We start from the raw sequence: 20,544 nt of genomic DNA, 5'->3' as shown, positions 1-20,544 counted from the left end.
GCTCCGAAGGGGCAGGAAACAGTGTCGAGTTGCACAAATCTCTATCCGTATAATTTTTTTCACATTACGTTTCGTATAATTAAATAAAGAGTTTAGAGAAAACGGTTGTCACGCGTTTCTTCTCTTCGATTCCAAGAAGAATCGTTGCCCGTTAGGAAGCGAAATAAGACCAAGTTCTACGAAACGATCGAGTTTAATGGTATACAAAGTGATGTTGCATGGACAGAGAGAAAGAGAGTGAACACGGCAGACGAAATAATTATTCTGTCGCGCGAGAGTCATTCTTACGCTTAGTCGACGACGAACATGCCTGTGAACGCGAACACGTGTCTCTGGACAGTCGATAGCACTGAGCACGCAAACGTTCACCAAGATTTCAGTTCAAGTCGTCGGTCTCTTTCATCACTCTGCTTATCCAACGGACGTAGTTGGACATTCTCGCGTATATCCCGAACTTGCCGCGCTTCCCGCATCCCTCGCCAAAGCTGGTGATGCCAAAAATGGTCCACGGTCGGTTGGGTCTTCTTGGATCCTGACAGAGAAGAGGACCACCGCTGTCACCCGCGCAGGAATCCATCCTTCCGCGACGGTATCCCGCGCAGAACATGTTCTCAGTGATCCTGTAGTCCACGTAGACTGCTCGACACGCTTTCGCGGATACAATCGGTATCTGGAACGCGAAAGAAGATTGTTTTTCCTGACCTACTTAAGATCGATCGAAAAACTACTCCAAGCTGGATTCTCAGTTGAATTTCAAGCGACCTACCCGAGCCTCGTGAAGAACGTCGGTCCCAAAGTCGTCGGTAACTCGCGACTTTCCCCAGCCAATGATGGTGCACAGTTTTCTGGTGGGTAGAGGTTGGTTAGGCGCTGGGAGGCAGGCGATTCCTCTGGACGGTGATGGCGTCAAAGTGACAGGGAGACGCAGCATCGCGACGTCATTGTCCACTGTATCAGCATCGTATTCAGGATGTATGGTCACTGAATCCACCTGCGGGGAAAGCGGAACTTAATCAGAGAGAGAAAGTGAAACTTGTGAGCACTTTTCACGTACAAATGTACACGATACACGAACGTGATAAATTTTCTTGGAATAGCACTTTGCGAGTGCTCGTGAAGGAGATTTGGAGTATCGAATGGTAAATACCCTCAGTTCCAGTTCAGTGTTCTCCTTCACCGTTAAATCGTGCTCTCCGATGCGAACGTACAATCGCTTCCTGATACAATGCGCTGCGGTCAGCACCCATCTTGGAGAGACCAGAGTACCTCCGCAGAAAGCTTCCTGGAAGAAGGATTTTTCTTCAACGATTAACGCAACCGATCGTCGCTGAGAGTACGATTCGAAGAACTCACGCGAAATCTATTCAACACGGCCACCTGCCAGGGCCAACTTCCGGGTGCCGATGGCCGTCCACCGATGATTCTTGTGAAGTAAGAGAGCCGAGAAGTCTTCTGAACACTCGAAACTCCACACTTCCACGTATGGTAATTCTTCTCGGAAGGACCGTCTAGTTCGTTGGGATTCAACTCGAACTCGTCCAGTATGCTATCTGCAATCGAACGCGTTGAAAGATATGGAATCGCCTCTCGAAGGATTCAAGACTTACTATCGTCCTCGTCAGGAATTTCCCGGTGAATCCATCTTTGGCACAAGCTACCCTCCACGTAGCAGTAAGCGCTCTCCCTTATGACGTCGCGCGCGCAGATGCCTGGTTTCTTGCACCACCTTAAATTATTTCAGTGAAAATGAAAATTTGTGTACACTCTTGCACCGTGAAAACGTCAATCACTTCAATCTCGATGAATTTACCTGTGACGTTGAGTGGTGCATAGTCTCGTACACGGCGACCACTTGCTCCATTTCCCGTAATGCCCTATAGATGGACCTCTACTCCTTCGCCTTCCTTGTCTAGGTTCCGCTTCCTTCTTAGGCATCTGATACCATCATACGCGATTACAGTGCATATATTGGAAGGAGAAAAGAAGAATTACCTACCTGTATGACGTGAAAGTTAGCCTTTTTTCGATGGCCTCGTCGTTGTTGTTGCTTGCATCTTCTCCATCTGGCCTTCCTGTTGTGCTCGCACACTCGTTCCTCCTGTGCAAGAATCCAATGGGATTAGAAACGGATCGCAGTGATAATTAACAGCAAGAGGAAGCAAGATCGAGAGGCTTACCCTGTGTATCCTGGCCCCGCACTTTTTCTTCACTCGACACCTTCGGACGCGGTTCTGCGTGCAATGGCGATCGCAGACGCTCCACTCGGTCCAATTAGTAAAATACAACAGTCTCGTGGATCCTGTAAATTGATGACATTTAAAGGAAAGCCACGGAATCAGAAGAGATGTAAGACAGAAGAGATTGAGCGGAAAACCCGTACTGTTCTTTGGTAATTGCTCCACAACAGAATCCTGATCTACCACGCGCAGCAAGCTCGTACCATTGTTCCTGCCGGTCACGAGCGTCTCGTTCTCAGTCTAAAATTAGCACAGAGCAACGTGTAATTAATCATCGATACCTGAAAGGGACTTCGCGAGCATTTCTCGGCGTAAACGATGTTTTTCCTCTCGCGATTAGGAAAAACGACCGTACACCGACACGGCTACATATCTACGTGGAAAAGTGTTGCAACTCTTTTTTATCGCCTCAGTTCAGGCATAGATAATGGTACGCAAATAAAGGATTACGCGACGAGTACGAGAAAAAGCAATCCTCGTGCGTAATGCGAGCTTGTCACGTAAGTGCCCGATCGTTGTAAAACCAGCCTGATATTAGCTGCTATGAATCAAATTAATAGACGCTCGACGTACCGATGCGTCGCGGGGATTCCAGCTAAACCCGTTAAGTATGATGCCGATAATCACTATGATCGTAACGATTCTGCAACCCTGCGACTGCGACACAGAAGTTTGTTTCAATCGATTTAATTGAATCGAAAATTGGTATTTCATCGAACATTTTATAATACTATTTAAACCCTGCACATAACCAGGAATATTATATAAGGGCAAAGGAACGACGTCTAAGAGATTAATTAACTCGTGAGCTCGCGAGAAACGTCAAGAAAAATCGAACCAGTTATCGTCGAGCTGCGATACTCTCTATCGGTTCCATCGAACACGATCTTAACGAGCCATCGTTTCTCGTGCTAACTGCTCGTCGAATGTCAACGAGGAACTATAAAAAAGCCGAGGAATTATAAAGTGAAGACAAGAAGCGCAATAAAAGCGCGGCCGAGTATTCGATGCTCGTTCGACTGAAAGCCGGAGATCGTGATAAAAACCGGCGAACAATTACTCGCACTTAAGCAAAGACTTAATAGACCAGTCGTTGCTGCTGACGTCGTTGCCGGCCGTCTGGGATATCGTTCGGCGTTCCCCAAGGCTGTAACGTTCAACACGCGGCACTAAACTCAATTTGCTGGCTCGTAAATGGCATCGCGACGTAACCACCGCTGTTGTTGTTGCTCAATGTCACCGCCAGGCTTCCAGGATCCACTCGTACCAAGAATTATATAATTATCATACCGAGGGGATCGATAAAAATGCGACTTTATTATCATAAATGTTGCTCGTCTACGGATTTTCCGAAAATGGCACCTCGCCGCGTGAGAACTGTGGGCGGACGAAATTGTGAAATGATAATTGCGGCGGAGAATTTTCATCTCGAGCGTCTTTGCCTGGTCGATCGATGAAAATGGAACTGGCACACGCGGATCACACCCTTCTTCGATCCAGCCCACGTTGCTCATTATCCTAAACAATGGTCGGGTCAGAGCAGCGGCGAGGTTACCCAATCGAGGCCGATCGTCTTGGGAAATCCGACATCGAACGATCGCGCGACATTCTGCCAGGGTGGAAGTCTGATTGTCATCCCTCGCAGTTCCTTCTCCCGCGACCCAGATTTCTAATTAATAAATTCATCTCTCCCTTCTGAAATCACGATTCCACTCGGCAGAATCCGCGACGCGCGTCGTTGAACAAAGTTTACGACGTCGCCTCCGCGGTAGTCGCATTGGATCCGTTTAAGCGAAGTACAATAATTCGGTTGTTCCCGTCGAGTTTATGATCCGATTAATTCAGCCGGCACGGAGAGCCTCTTAAGCGTATGCGACCCGAGAGTTCAGGGTTAACGATGTTCCCGTAACGCGCACAATTAATTTCGTCGAACCGGCAGCAAAAAGAAACAGGTTCTGTCGCCCGATTTCCTTGCTCGACTCGAAGCGTTCCCTTCAATTTATGGGAGTATTCTGAATTATTGCACGCGGCTACGTTAAATCGTCGCACGGCGCGAGTTATTTTTTTAAAAGGATCGACAACACTCTGCGTGGTAAGTCGAGGATATTCAAAGTATCGGAGCGACACGGATAACCAGATACGGCGAGCAGATTTGTCGCCCTTTCCGCGACACGGCCAAGGATGTAAAAAGTAGACGGTTGAAACGACGGAGGAGAGTCACGAGACAGAAGACACGAGGAATTTGTATGCGCCGCGGTGGACATGGCCAAACTAGGCTGAAGTCCGCCGGTGCCTTGCATCTTCCCCTTGGAGTCGCAAAAACCGCGTGCCGTTCAAGGTAGAAACGATCCAGAGGGATGGAGGACGACGAAAATTCTTCGCGCCGCTAATTTTCAACGGCACGTCGAAACGGAAAAGTGCAATTCTGCTACATTCTACTTCTCTGGTTACGTTGCGCCACGCACGCGCGAAGAATCCCGTGGGACCGTGCTCGAAATGATTCACTGGCATTACGTATGCAACTTTAATACCGTTTCGCATTCAAAGCATCCCTGCACGGCACCCTACGAAGACGCGTACCAGCGTCGCTCACCTATACGCTTCGCACTGCGCTGGTAACAGTATTCGCGATGCGAATGCTCGTCTGTTCAGTGGAAATCGCGGCGAGGGTGTCGCTTCGACGTATCCGTTTGTTCCATTCCCATAACCCGTCGCGTTCGAGACGAGGTGTGGGGGCGGATAATTCAACAAGTTGCGAGGAATTTACGATAGCAATATTTACGACGGAGATTCCACCGGGGCAATAAACAGCGTACAACTTCATTCCTCGACATGTTCGAAACGAGTTTATCCCTCTCGCACGGTACAATTACGCATGATATACCGGCAATAAGAACGGATAAGAATAAAAACCGAGCGTGGCGGCCATTTTCGTCACTTATTTGGAATTCTTCTTGCGTATCGCGGTGAAAAGACGCATCCATCATACGAACGGTGGCCATCGTCGTTCCTCGACGTCTCCGATACCAGCTCGCCCCGCTACGGCGCGACAAAAACCACCCTGCAAAACAACTACATCCCGCAAACTATCTCCGCCGCTGGCATTAACAATCCAAAAAGCACAATTACCCGCAAGGTACACCGATCTCCGCGGGCAAAGGAAGAAACAAGAAAGCGACGGGGGAAAAAAGCCGGATCGGGCGGCCATTCTCGCCGCGCTGAGCTCCGATCGGGAAGAAGGGCCCGCAAAAAGGTTTGCACGCGGGTCCGTAGCGGGAAGAACGGGTGGATGGAAAGGACCGGCGCGACGGGCACGTCGAAGAAGATGGATAAGGTCCCGAAGCAATGACATTCGTTTCGCGGGCTGACGCCCCGGCTTATACCGTAGATGGTAACGCGCCGCGGAGTGTCCAACGTCCGAAAATGGCCCGCGATTTCTTCGCCGCGGTCGCTACCGTCGATTTAATACTCGCGGCCGCGGCGATGGCACGCTCGCTATGGCGAGATCGCGGCCTGATTTATGTGCCCGGAGAATACGCGCGCGAGAGAGATCCGAAGGCCAAGGTCCTCCTCGTCCACCTACTATGGTCACGGGATGACGTCCGCCTCGAGCGATGTCGCGTAAATCGTGTGCCCCCCCGTATGTATCCGCTCCATGAGAATTCCGCGAACGCACCGTCGCTCGAGCAGGCCTGATTTTCCTTGGGCTCGCCTCTATTCGGTTTAATTGCCGTCGGTGGGTCTTTGTGGAGTCGTTGCCTCGGATCGAGGAGGATTGCGTGTGGGTGAGGAGATCGCGATGCCTAGATTTTTCGGCTCGATTGCGTGGAATGCTTCGAGCGAGCAAGTAAAAGCGAGTGATCCCGTCTATTGTTAACCGCGTCGCTCTCGTCGCGGCTAACTTTGTCAAATCGCTCGAGCGTCGTACGACGAAGCCACCTCTCGAGTTGGGTAAACAATTATGTCAACGGACCGCAATTATTCACTCCGGCACTTGTCTCGAAATTGCGGACAATAGTCTAACGATTCCCGTTTCTAAATGAGGAGAAGTATGCGAGGGAAGACAGAGCTGTTCGGAGAGTAATGCGACGGAGCGCGTTTATGAACGGTCGATTGATTTTAGACAAGCCGCGGTACGAGTAGATCGGTACTCCCACGAGAGTAATTGCTGCGCTTGCAAATGGGTCAGATAAGAGAGCTGGGGGAGGCAAGTCCTATTAAAACCTAGCCCCGCTGGATCCTTTTGGGTTGGGTCGCCGCTGACGGCGCAGTCACGGTAGGTTTGCGGCCCGCGTAAATGTCATCGGAGGCTTTTTAAACGAACCGTGACAACTCCGTGACTGGATAGCCGCTGTTCTGCAACGTTACGCGACATTTGTTTAATGCACTCGAGCAATTTGTATTCCTATTTATACGAACCGCGTGCTGCGCCATCAGGAGCGAGCTCGCGTGTGGAGAGAAGCTGCGTTCGTGATAAATCGACGATCGTCCTGGACGGAGTCATCGTTTCGATCGACGGGAGGAATCATCGCTGGACTGGAGGACCACTGCACGGGGGCTGTTCCGTGACGTTACACGTCACGGCTCGTCTTACGCTCGCCTTGTACCCAACGATTCAACGGAACTGTCCTCGTCATGCGACTCTCGTCGCTTCCGCGAAGACTCGAGCATTTTGCGAAAGAACGCGCTCGGACAACGTCCGCGGATTAACGATCGATCTGTCCACCGCTGGTCGATTCTACCTCGCGGTGATACCGCGCGACTGCAGCTGCGCTCGACGATATCTCTCTCCGTCGTTCTCGTTACAAAATCCCGTCAGAAATTCGCATCCTTGTATATTCAAATCGAAGCGATTTGAATTCTGAATAAATTTGAATAGAAAAAGTGTGCCGAGAGTCCGTCCCGGAGTCTATCGCACGCGATTGAAAGAAATTCTTGCAAATCTCGCAGGATCGAGATTGTGTAACGGGAAAATACGACCGCGAAATGTCTCGCCCGTCTTATTGCACTTTTCTAACAGTCTCCTGCGAGGGTATTATAAAACGGTCGAATTTATTACCGAGCAATCGGAGGCCGCGAGGCTCGTTGAAACGAGTCCGTAGTTTCTCTAGCCCCGAGTACACCCGACCAGCTGAATTTGCATCTCTTTAGAAAACCCTGTCCGGGCCTCTCTACCTATATACCCAGACTCGTGTTTGTCCCGAGTAAACCGTGAAAGCGAGAGTAAGCAGGTACAAGAGAATCGATCCGCGGACAGGTCCCCGTAAAAGACTTTCCAAATCATTGCGCAATCGATTCTCCCGCTTGGTACCCGTTTGTCGTTCGTCTCGAAAAATCCGCGCGGCGCTCCGGAGCGCGAGGAAGAAACAGACGCGAGAGACCACACGGATCACTTTACGGAACCAGTCTTCCTAGTTGGCGCTCGCTCTGAAAGGACGACTCGAGCCGGCGTCCCCAGCGGCGACCGCCTTTGAGGCGATTCTCTCGCGCTGCGAGACGATAACTCCGAACTATTGCCCGAGCGTGGCTTGTCGCTGCTCGCCTCGACACGGACCGCTTTAAACGTGTCACGTGTCGGAAGAACGCCGAGCGAACTCGACTCCCACGGAATTTATTGCACGGGGAACGGTAGCCGCGGCCTCTTGTTTATCGCGTCCCCAGCGACTTCCACGTGCATCGCTCTGCCATTCTTCCCTTTTACCTTTCTCCCCTCCCCACCCGCCCTCGAGAGCCAGTATCTTAACGCCGTGATGAGATCATCGCGTGATTTACTGTCTCCCTTGTGCAATGAGGAGCAGTACGCGCTGTTATCCGCCCACTTCACCGGTATCTAATGAAACGATTCCGCGAGGCCCCCGCCTGGTACCTCCGCGTCCGCGTCGGCTACTACTTTTGCGAAACCGGGCGAGACCGCGCGCCAGTAAAATTCAATTGTGTCGCCGCGGAGGTGTGGCTCCGTGGTCTGGTTTAAAAATAATCCAGTGGAAAAGTGTGCATATATGCCGCGAGCGTTGTGCGAGGAGAGAACGAGAGGGAGATTCGGTTGTATGAAATTGGACGACGACCGTAGGGTCGCGCTTCGAGAGTTCGTATAGCTTCGATGCGCGCGTCGCGGCGAAAGATCTGCTTGATCTCGTCGAAGGGAAACGGTGTAAAAATAGGCGGTCTTGACAGGCTTAAACTGCTGCATTTGTTTTTCCGTCGCTGTCTGTTGCGCTCGCGGCTCACGTTTGTTACCGTGAACCGAAGGAGCTTCCTTTGAACGCGAGTTCGAGGGAAATACGTCGAGAACGTTCAGCTTCGAATCGATACCGAGTCGCGACGCTGTTCTCGAAGTTGCGTTGGTCGGTTGACGCGTAGATACAATAAAAACGCGAGTACAAAAAGCGGATTATGAAAATACGGCTTTCAGAGGATCGGAAGTTCATCTCGACGTGTTACGCAAACAGTCGGGGAGAGAAGAAAATAGAGAGGAGGGAAACGGCGAGAGATGAACGGGAACGAGCCGTCCGTCGAGCGACGTTCCGTCAACCAATCAGAACCGTCGCGGAATCACGTCCCACGGTTAAATGAGATGATAATTGATTCGTCGCGCGCGACCCCCCGTTCCTCCCCAGCAAGGCGGTTTCGCTCAATTTCGCGTTCGTCGTTCGGAAACGCGGCGCTACAGCGGCTCGCGACAAGAAAAATCCGCTATTTCTGGCCGAGTATTAACGAGGCTTAATTCGCGGGATTAGTTCGAGCCGTGCTGCGCGAACCGTGAAACTATAAAGCACGTCGGTTCCTCTCGAGCGAGGGGAGCGAGCGTCGAGTCGCAACGATCACCTGGTCGCGCTTTTTCAACCGACGTCGACGATGACGACGTTCGTTGGACGTTCTTTCCTTCGTGTTCGAACGCGGCTGGCGTCCGCCGCGCGTTTTATAGCCGCGGTTATTTCCGGATCGCCGTGCCCGCGGCTTACGTGACGCTTCTCTCTTCGTTGAGGCGCGTTCGCCTTCGAAAATTTGCGAACGAGCCGCGAATCGCGGGAAGACGGGCCCCAGTTTGAGAGTATCGAGGGTGTCGAGGGTTGCGCCAGGTATTTGTTGGGGAAGGCTTGTTGAAATCGCGGCTATTTGCGTGGAGAATGTCTGGGCGGGTGTCGGCTGGCCGGGTGAACGCGCATGGTGAATGAGCCGAACAGTTGCTAATGGGGGAAGGTTTTTGTCGAGTCGAGCTTTTAAGTCGCGGGAGGGTTGGCTGAGATATTTATCGAGAACGGATCGTTGAAAGCGGGACTATTTCGGGGAGAAGGTTGTGTCGTACGGATGGAGATGTATGATGATGGAGTTGAATGTTCGAATGCGGGAGAATGTTTTATTTTTTGTTACTTAGTCAACGTGGGGGGAATTTGTTTTACGAATCGCTTCGCGTGGAAGTTAATTGAGGATAGAATTAGTGGGTGGAGAAACGTCTAGGATGGGTCTTTTGAAAAATTGCTTGGTACTTAGGAAATTCTGTTTATAATTCAATCGTTCGCTCGATTTTTTCGAAGCTGGTATTCTATGGGTGTTGAATTACAAGGAAAAATGCAGGCGAAGTCTCGACAAACTTCTATTATCGTCTGTACTTGATTGAACTCTGACCCAGAACAGTTCTATTTATCTAATCGAACTGGTACGCGTATCCTACATTCGTTATATCGAGTACAATCAAGTGTTGCGAAATTGAGGCACGTGACGGTAAAAAGTCAGTCGTTTAATTAGAAAATATCAGCCCAGCTGGAGGAACAAACATTTCGAAGCTATCTGGGTAGGATAAGTTAATCTTTCGATAAACGTAAAATTCCAGTTCATCTTTTTTTAATCCCCAAAAATATGCGAAGGAGTCGACGGAGAAGAAAACGATTTCAGAGCGAACCGTTCAGTATCTCACGAGCGAGGGCTACCGCAGAACGTTTATGGCCATAAGGGTATTTCAGATCCATTACCCGAGTTCCTCTGGGACGCGTTGCCAGAACTGTGCCTTCGTCGCTCATTCAGCGGCCTTCTGTCTATTCCACGTCCGTAAATTTCGCTCGTAGCTCACGTTCTCGTCGTATCCCACTTCGCTCGCGCCTTCCACGATTGCTCGCCCCTTGAATTTACGCTGCATCGCGCGGAAACGCTCGCGCAGAAGTGGCGGTACGTTACGACTGGCCGTATTCCAGCTACGAGCAGGCGATTCGATCGCCGCGTCCTCGTCGGAGGATCTTAATGGCACGTCGCGATGACCAGTGGTAAATTTAATGGAGACTTGTCATTAGGTCGATGGGAACTCTATCCTCCTTGTTTTCAAACTTCCGTCTACTATCTCCGCTACAGGTCCCATTTCTTGCTACGGGTTCAAGCTATTGCGCGCGATAAATTCTCTCTCCTTTGACTGGAATTAATAAAAGTGATAGTCCCTATCGAGAAAGATATGGAACGGTTTAATTAGTATCTCGACCGATAGTTGATTGAAATGTACGAGCGAAGGGAGCAACGTTCGGAACTGGACTCTCGAAAAAACTCTTATCCGCGACCATTTCTCCCCGTGCGCGAATTTTAAATATCACCGCTATAATTTTTCGTCGATACCGCTTCGCGGAGGATCGATGGTGGAGGGGTAGACGAGGGGGGCCGACATTAACTGTTAATGAGACCGATAATTCAATGGCGATCGTGGGCTCGAGCGAAAGATTGTCTCGGTCGGTCTGCCGCGGTGCACGCGAAACCGCTCCGTTTGGTAAACGCTGTCCCGCGATCGTTTCACGGGAATCGTTAAATTAGCCGTGGAGAAAACGAGTCGCATTTAATACACAATATTAATGAGGGCAGTTCTTTGTGCTCGAGCAAGTTATACCGGAATAACTTGTTCCGATAGGTTCCCACTTCTCCCATAACGATTGCTAAAGCCCGAGTAAAGCTACAATGTCACGCGTGTTGCACGCCAATTAATATTACCCATTACGTTTCTTTCGCGAGAGTCGCTCTGGCCGCAAATAAGAGGACGATCTGTACCTGGCCAGATAAAATGCGACAATCTAGATCTTTTATTTCGATTCCTTCAGCGAAACGAGGGGAGAAACTACTACTCTTGAATCGACGGAATTCGACGCACGCGGATCCACGAATCTCGATGGAAGAGAACGCTCGAATGTTGTACAAACTTGGACGTAACAGAATCCATGAAAACCTGCGCTCGTTCAGCAAATAAGAATGCACCCGCATAACTATTGCGGGCGAGGTATCAACCTTTCCGCGTCACACTCTAGTGTTACAGTTGGAATCGTTAACCGACTAACAGCGACGTCGAGGAATCCAGCTCGAGCGGAATTCTAATCGGCGATCCAGCGAGCTTCACCGTTCCTCCAAACAATGGGACGACGGTCGCAGGGGATACGAAAAGAAGAAAAGAAAAGAACGAGCAGGAAAAGTATCGAGGAGGAAGGGGCGAGAACAACAGAGATGGTCCAGGATTCACGAGCCAGGGATTGGGATCGTGGCAACCGAGAGAAGAACTCCGAGCGAAGTTCCCTCTTCTCGATCTTCTATTCGTAACCCTGCTCGTCCTTTCTTCCCTCCCCGTTGCGACGACGACAACTTTTTATTCGACGCGAGGTTAACATACTTCCTGCCCCGGGACGGGCTGAAATTCCACGCGGTAGTCGTCACGATACGCGGTAAGAAGCTAATCGAGCTGCCTGGGACGCTCCCGCGAGAGAAGGAATCTCCGCGGGTTACCTGGAGAACGTCTTTCCCCGGTTCCAATGTGGAATCGACGGAAATCGTGTGATTCCAACGCGGAACCGACAACGGAAGTGAATTTTTTTCTAGTATTTTCTCTGTGAAATACTGCGAGAGTGTACTACAATCGAACTTGTAGAGTTTCTTCGAACTGGCTGTCAAGTTTACTTTCTTGCTTCTAAAATGAAACGCGGAAGTATCCACGAACGCGAGACGTAAAAATCGCGCGATACGTGTCCGATAATTCCTTATCGTACAAATTATCCTGCAGCAACCATACGATCATTAGCATTGTAAGCTGTGAAAAGCGCACCCACAATGGCTCCACCGATATCCAACGGAGATGCGTCACAAAGGGAGTTCCCGTGGTTAACAATGGCCAACAAGTGGGTACGAGCCAAAACGAGGATCGTCCCGATTATTAATCTTCGAAAGGCGAAGGATCCTGAGCGTGTACTTCGCGACCTACTCGTACGGCTACATTGTCCAACCGTGACCCCGTGTTCCTCGTTGAATAGCGGTAAATTATTCCAGCGATCTTCGCGCACGCTAATAGAATAACAAGGAAAGAAAGAGAGAGTGGAGGAGCACGGGATGGCCGCGACAGGAAGTTTCACCGCGGGGTGCACGACGTCCCGGAGGTTGGCCGCCATTTTTACGCGGCACGATAGTCGCGAGTGATCGACGCGTCGTCTTTGGCTTTCGTCGCGTCGATGCTTGTCGAACAATGATTATTAATCGAAAAACGGGTTAAGTGCCCGCGAGGGAAACGTGTGAACGACGGTAGGCGAGAGGAAGTTGGCCAATCTTTTGCTCAACAGTGGAAGAGCGACTACGTTAGTCGATTTGACGCCATCTTGAACATCGCGTAGGACAACTTTGTTACATTCCCGTGTCTCTTCTGAATCCTGAAGAAGATTCGTGTTTAAACACTTGTAGCTTTCATGGACGTCAATGGTGTATCTCTAAATATGGAGGGTGGATATGTATTCTTGCCGTCTCTGCATCTCACGAGCGGATTATCTACAGGATATACAAGAGTCAGACCATCAGGAACCAAGGCAAAAAATTACAGAGCAATTATAAAGTTTTCGAAAAAAAGAAGAGACACTGCATTCGATGATCGTCTCAAGATAACGGCAAGCAAGACAACGCGAGGAAAAGAAGGGAAGAGGAGGAAGCAATGGTCCGACATCTGTTCCCTATCTACGGCTCGTCCAAGGATCAACCCATAAATTGGCCTGTTAGTCCAGATAAGGAGCCAAGGAGAAACTCAAACAAATGTTTATCCTTTATCTGATCCCCGTCCCGCCTCCCTGTCCCTATCCACGATTGTTCGTACAAGATTACCGACAAGTACGCGACGGTTATCGATGCGTTACCACGTCGGTGGACCGCGCGGCAGTGAATCCGGCGCGTTTCACACGCTGGAGCAGCAATTCCGTGGATTTACGATTCGACGGGGACAGAATGGTGTTTCGTGGACGAAAACACCGCGATCGCCGGAGAAGGAGGGCGGTGAAAAGGCTCACTAAATATAAATCAGGGAGCGGTGTTGTCCGCTGGGATACGTTATCGGGATCATCGGTGGCGAGGCACGAGAAAAAGTTCGGTTGCAAGTGTCTCGCTCGAGCGCCAGTGCTGCTCTTTGATGTCCCTGGGACTGTGGGTGGTAACCCGAGAGCTGCAGCTGCGAATTCTGATCTAAATTAGATTTTAATATCCCTTCGAGGCATTTTTATTCGATGTGGGCTGGATCGGAGAGCGCATGGCTCCCCTAACCGACGAACGTTTCTTGGGAACCCTCGAGAAGTTCCAGGTTAGACGCGGTTCAGATTTTACCCAGTGCACTCTGATCGTCTGAAGAAAAATTTAAATACGTGATGATAAAATATAGGATCGTCGATGGTTCGTTTGTTAACATGTAAAATATCTATGATCGACAGGGAATATTATTTCCAGCGGAAACTCGAAGGGATGATTCGAAGGATCGAAGGTCTCGGCGTTGAAAGGATGTCTGGACGCGTCAGAATCGACGGGCTTCGAAACACGGAATATCGTTGGGATTCGAGAACGTTCACGAAATGAAATTATAGTAATTACTAAGGGCACACTTAGGCGAAGCAACGTTTCCTCCGCCACGAACTCGGAGGATTGCGTCGCCTATTCCCGGGTTTCTGGCTGACACAATGCTTCATCGAGTTCCCCTGCGGCCTCGCGTGAGCCTGAAACTACCTAAACACCATTCCGCCAATTTCCCTATCGATGAATCGGCACAAATTGTCCGGCATTTGCGGAAGACCGTGGTTTCTCCTCGATACAGGCAAGAGATTGGCGTTTCCATGAAACCGCCTTCTAAACGCGTCCTCTCCTCCTCTCTCTCACCCGTCCAGGAATTCTATTTGCGGCGCGTTCGTCGCGGCGCCATCGACTTTAATTCTCAAGTGGTTACGATGGAATGCGCTTTCCTTTAAAAGTCTGTGTTCGTCCTTTGTCGCGCGATCTCGGTTAACAAATCGACGGTGCTGGTATCGCGTTGGATCGATCGCTGTTAACGCGGTCGATCACGCGATCCGCTCGATACATTGAACGCAGCTTCCCATCGGGTTTCCGAGTTAAATCTCAACGGCGATGTGAATTTAAACGCCTACTTGACGTGCACTCGTGAGAGAGACGTCGCGACGAATTAAATTACACGTGCACACGCGTAAAAAGAGCGGACGAGTGAGCGACGCGAGGCACGAATGCATATTTTTAGTTATCCATTATACCACTGTCTCGGTTATTCGAGTGCTCGCAGAAATTTATGCAACGCGTAACAAATTATCGTCGTGTTGCGCAATCGTTTCATCTCTTCGGGCGAAACCTCCGAAAAAGATGCCCGTGGCGCACGGGCAAACGCGTACGAGATAATCATCAAGATTGCCTCGTGTTAATTGGGTGCGCGATATTCTGTGTCGTGACCCACTGAACGATTTTACGATCGTCCGCATTAATTGATACTTTCGTTTACAACGTTCGGCGAATGTAAACGCAATCGCGAACAACAGCCTCGTTCGAGAGCCTAAAAAGAATTGTCAATTACGATATTCGAGTGCGCGGATTACCGTGTCTCGCGTTACTGTCGACCATCTCGTTAAAAATACTCGGTTCTGTCAGATACGCGGCTATCGCGGTTCTAATTAAGCAGATTAACACGCGCCCGAGTTTCGTTATCTCGTGCCGGAGATTCACGAGATGTTTTTCGTTACTCGGCTCATTTTTCTATCTCCTCCTCCAGCCTCTCTTTTTTTTTTTTGACGACGCGAATATTTCGAATACTTCCCGCCGGCGGGTCGCTCGATCGCGCGCGCGCCGCATGGAAACGCTGCTTCGGATCCGATTTCCACGACTGAAAGTGAAACTAATGGAACTGGGGGCCGAGTACACGCGGCGCTAATCGGAAGCTTTGCTCGCCACCGTGGCTTTTTTCTCCGCGTGCAATCACGGTATCGTGTTCCGCAGGCGTCGCGAGCACGCTCTGAAACACGCGAGTATTTAGAAAGTTAATCTCCTGCTGGATACCGGGGATACACGTAAGCACCGATTGTTCTTGCTGAGGGGGAGCGTTCGCGAGCGCACCCCGGAGTTTGAGCGAATCGATGTCGCGATATCTCGTTTGGAATTCCAACGCGTACATCCAGAACGCACCCTGCCGTTTCTTCGCGAGCATCTGTGTAAATCGTCTTCCTCCCACTCGCCGCTCGTCGCGAGGAATATTAGCGGCTCGAGTAACTGCACGTATCAACATTTAAGGCGCAACCAAGTTGTGTACACAGTTCCAGAGTAAACTTACTCGCCTAGCTACGATATATTACATCAGAAACGTATCTCGGGGTAAACCTCGAGTGGAACAACTCGAGCACGTGCATCGAACGAGTACGATCCTACCCTTGCTTCGAGCTCTCTCTCTCGAGGAATTACTACCCCTCGCTTCTCTAACCGAACCACCCACTTCGTGCATCCACTTCGAATGAACCAAACCCCAAGCGGCAAGACCCACTTGCGGCTAAGACCTTTTTGCCCGATACAAAAAGAAGCTTAAGAGTTAAGCTTTTTCTCTGCAATCGCATGCGTAGTTGTTAGAGAGTCGATAGACGTATGAAAGAAGGCGTGCTGGTAAATACTCACCGGGACGTCGTCGAGGCAGACAGCGGTCCGTATCGCGGCGAGGAATAGCAGTAGTGACAGGAGGGCCGCGTTCGCCCCCAGCAGCCGGGCGATCATGCCCGTTGATTCGAGGCGTCCCAGTGGGGGCAGCGAGCGCAGACAGTTCGACGACGTCGAGGACGTGCTCGACGACGAAGCGGGCCGGTGCTCCTGTCGCGGACGCATCGCTTCATGATCGCGACGTGCCGCGTGCTCGTCCCTTCGTCGACCCACGACACACACACGCGCACACACTCTCCCTCTCTCTATCTATCTATCCGCTTTTCCCTTCTGCCCTCCGCCGCCTCCCTCTGCCGTCAACGGAGGAAACGCGCGCGTGATTCTACGTGCGTGAACTCGCGAGTCTCTATAAATACGGCCGCGGATCCACGCGAAGAATTTCAAGCGAGTAAAACACCATGAGTGGAAGAACTCGAGCTGTAGGAGGGGTTGAAAGCCTCTTCCCGTCGGCGATGGCGCTCCTGGATCGGTCCTGGGGCGGTTTCACCGTGAACGGTGAACGCGAGTCCCGAGTCCTCTGCTCCGGTTCCGTACGCTTCTGAAACCATCGATCAGTGCGAAGCGTGTTATTATCGTTTTTCCGGAATACTCTTACCGGTAACCCGGTGTTGCTTGTTAATTCCGCGTAATACGGTGTAACGAGCCGATGGGTGGTTTCGACTCGTTCCACGGTGGGTTCGCTGGTAATATGGGAGAGAGGAGAGTCGATGGAGGGACTTTTGCCGAGGAGGATATCGAATTTTCCTTGATGACCAGCTTCCAGCGGTCGAACGTTACTCTACTTAAGGGCTTAAGAGCGTCAATTAAAACGGAGGAAGTGGCTCTTCTTCTGGCCCAACGGGCAACCGTCGATGCTCGCTCGGTGTCTCGCTCGAGCAATCAGTTTCTAGTCCTCCGTTAATTGTACCGATGACTGAGAACAGCTCGCAAATTGCTACCAGCAATTATCGAGCGTGGCACGGATCCCCTCCGCGTGTTTTTCACGGCGTCGTGAACTTCGAAGGGAACGAGGATCGCACGGGTATTCACTGAGTCACGATCTGCTTATCCATTCAAGAATTACGTCTTGAACAGGCGTGAATGCAAGATCGATGGGCGACTACGCTGTTCGTGAACTTTAACGGTAGAAACCAATCGGCGAGTCATTGAATCGACGCTCACGGGCGGAAGTAGTCGAGTGTGTAGGATTACAGTAGGAGGATCTCGCCGGGATATTGTGTGAGTGTGGGATACAGGTGGCGAGGCACGTTCTACCGCAAAAAGACACCAGGATATTAGCCTGGCCACCACGCAAAGTAGCGGTCTGCGCGTTACGATTATTTATGTAACAAGAAAATGGATACGATTCACGGCTAGCGTGCCTCTCCAGTTTCAGCGAGAATCGGAGAATCGAAGGTGTTCTGGTCACGAGATCGTCGATCATTCGCTCGGACGCTTATCGAGTTCCATTACCTAACCCTCTCTAACGCCATGTGACTTAAAAGGAGTATACCTGTATATCTCTGCCTCTTCGCCTTTATCTCATTCGCTTATCACTGTAACATATCGTGATTAGTAATTTCGTATTTTCGAAACGAGACCATTGAAACGCTCTGGTCTCCTTCGGAGAGTTAACGCGCGACGAGGAAGTTAGGATAGTTCGAAACAGTTATACTTACTTTCTATCCGTCGAGTTCAGTTCACGAAGGTCCAACCAGTTCAAGTGGTTCGACGCTCCACTCGAGCGGAGGTACAAGTTCTTCTACTTCGCGGCTGTGCCGTACCGGTATCTTCGACTTCCGTAAAAATAGTTCGGGACACGACGAGCAAACGATAAGGATAGGCGCCACGTAAATTCCCTCGCGGTACGATTCCCCGAGGGAGCGAACCTCGCCGCGTCGACGATCCTCCCTTCGACTAACCAACGTCTGGCAGCTCTCGGCGGGATTAGAGGCGACGCACCGCGATGGAACGGCCCGTTCTCCAGCCGGTGAAATTGTTCAAGTTGAAGTACACCGAGCCAGCGGCGTGCCAGCGGCCGATATTTTTAGTCCTCCCTGCGTCCACCATCTGTCTTCGAGTTTGGGTTTCCTGGTCGTTTTAGACACACCGTGCGAGACGGCGCGGTCCGTCCCAGCCACCCGAGCCAACGTTGCAGACGGATCGTCGCGTATTGCTATAGACACTTCACCATAATTCTCGGAGCCTCGTCGCAAGGGCGGCCAGTTCTTTGACCCTCTAACGATCTCGTTTGAAAGAATGCTTTCACTCTTCTCTGTGCTACTCCGAAAACCGTTTCCCTCCTCCCTCGGCCCTTTTTCCTTCTTTTTCGAGCTCACTTTTTTTCTGCTCCCGCGCACTCCGACGTTTCTCCCAGACGAGTCTGTTGGCAGCGAAACGCGATCACAGAGAAACGTCTCGTTCTTGTTAAAGAGAGTAGGAAGTAGAAAAGGCGATCGTAGACGGGCCAAACGATCGCCGTGCCAGGAGCTTCTCGAGCGCACGCACGTGGCTCCAGGCCGACTGACGAGATACACGCGCGAGGAAGTATCAACAGAGGCTGAGAGGAGTGGCTACCAAGCGAAGCGGAAGTGGAGGGTGATTCTGCGGTAGCTGCGGTGGTGGGGTTGTCTGTCTCTGATACGGGGTACTCTCGATGGATTCCTCGCGGACGAAGAAGACACGCTCGGGGACCACGATGGGGACGCGTTCGTGGCCGAAGATGGACACGCGTCAGGGTCACGTTTGTCCGTGACATGGACGACGTTCGTTTTTCTTGCAATGGAGCGACGGTGGCCAGGGCGTGTGGAGGGTTCTTTCTTTTTTTTTATTCAACTGCGAGCAATCGCTGACGTTTTAGGAGTGTCTAGCTCAGGAGGAGAGCAATTTTCTCGCGAAAGGCCGCGTTTCTAATTGCACGATGTATTTTAACGTCGCCCTTCCACAGAGCAATCTTACGGCATTAGACGGAGGATATAGGTCAGCCGTTATATGCACCTCTTATGAAACGATAATAAAAGATGCACGACGAATGTGGAAGTGTCGTGACGTTGCCACTAGAAATAACCCGGATGATTCAGAAGGGATCGTAATCTTAGGCAAACTGTCTGGCAGAAAAATACGCGTACCGTTGCGTTGGGTCGATAAAATCGCCTCGTGCTCTCCTTTTTCTCTCTCTTTTCGCCGGGCGACAGTGACGATCGATATTTCACGCGCGTTCCCAGCCTTTCGTGCAGCCGATCGAACAAAGGGTGCCAGAGCTCGTTTGAGAATATCAATCTCGTGATTAGACGGTCCTTAACACGGGCACATAATTCAGAGGGAACCATTCTTCCGGCAGCGGGGACGGGAAAAAAGGGAGATAGGCCAGAGTCGGTAGGCGAGGATTCGAATAATGACACACGTCGTTCCCTGCCGGAGTATCTTTGCGGTTTGGCCACGCCCAAACCTCCAAGGATGATTACACGAAATTACCGAATTTTCGGGGTAAAAAGCCGACCTCGGGCCGCGGCTCTTAAGGCTGATTTTATAGCAGAGACAAGGACCGTTTTCCCTCTTGGGAGCGGCCTTGATACCGAACACGAACCACCGAGCATTCTTCAGCTTCTTCAGTGTTTTATTTTCGGGGAACGCTCGTGATGAAACGTCGACCCATAAAGAGAGTTGCACTCGAAGTTATGCTACGTCTGTTACGTTCGATCATTGGTTCATTGGTCGTTCTCATCGTTTAATTGAAAGATAACCATTCCACGGGTGGAGGAGTCTCGCTGGTTTGGAGATTAATTCCCACGCGAGTAATCGCGAGACGGAACAGACGTACGCCTCGATCGCAGCCCTGTATCCTTTTAAGTTAAAGGGACGTTGAATGCCGCAGGAACCTAAGGGACATCGATATAAATCAACGTCTGCAATGGCGAGAGCGACGAAGAAGGGATGAGGTGGACGGAGAACAGACGCCAGCCGCGGACAGGAGAGCCGACGAGGCTCTCTCGGCTACTTATGCTAATGCCAGTAAATCAATTTATTTATATTTATTTATAGCATTCAAATGTGTTTCCACGGTAGCGGGCTGCGTTTCGTTCTGTTCGCGGACCACCCGCAAAAGAGGATCGATCCTGTCGCGGGCCATTGAAACCGCGGGGCGCCACTTTAAGAACGACTGAATTCGGTGCGGTGCGATCTTCTGCGAGGTTTTTACGTATCTTCGGAACTTAATTCGACATGAAAATGCGGTAGAAAGAATGTTTACAGCCTTGTAATCTTAATACTCGAAAGTTCAAGAGCTTGTAAAGTTTGTTATCCGGAAACCTTAACATTTAGAACTTCAAAAGTTCGAAAATGTAAAGATAATCGAATTTAAAGGTTTTGTGAT

General features: G+C 50.6%; 1 protein-coding gene across 1 annotated transcript; it reads right to left on the bottom strand.

Annotated features, from left to right (window-relative positions):
- Positions 1-304: 304 nt before the first annotated feature.
- LOC143424389 (vitamin K-dependent protein C) lies at positions 305-16,731 on the bottom strand. Its single transcript, XM_076896417.1, is given in 9 exon segments — positions 305-670; positions 767-991; positions 1,148-1,282; positions 1,354-1,726; positions 1,811-1,935; positions 1,997-2,098; positions 2,178-2,299; positions 2,381-2,477; positions 16,155-16,731. Coding segments are annotated over 9 exon segments (1,677 nt in total). The 5' UTR covers positions 16,359-16,731; the 3' UTR covers positions 305-376.
- Positions 16,732-20,544: the final 3,813 nt, after the last annotated feature.

Source organism: Xylocopa sonorina, chromosome 6 (assembly GCF_050948175.1).
Source record: "Xylocopa sonorina isolate GNS202 chromosome 6, iyXylSono1_principal, whole genome shotgun sequence".
NCBI classification, from domain to species: domain Eukaryota; kingdom Metazoa; phylum Arthropoda; class Insecta; order Hymenoptera; family Apidae; genus Xylocopa; species Xylocopa sonorina.
The sequence above is the reverse complement of the archived record's forward strand: the minus strand, read 5'-3'. Positions and strand labels throughout refer to the sequence as shown.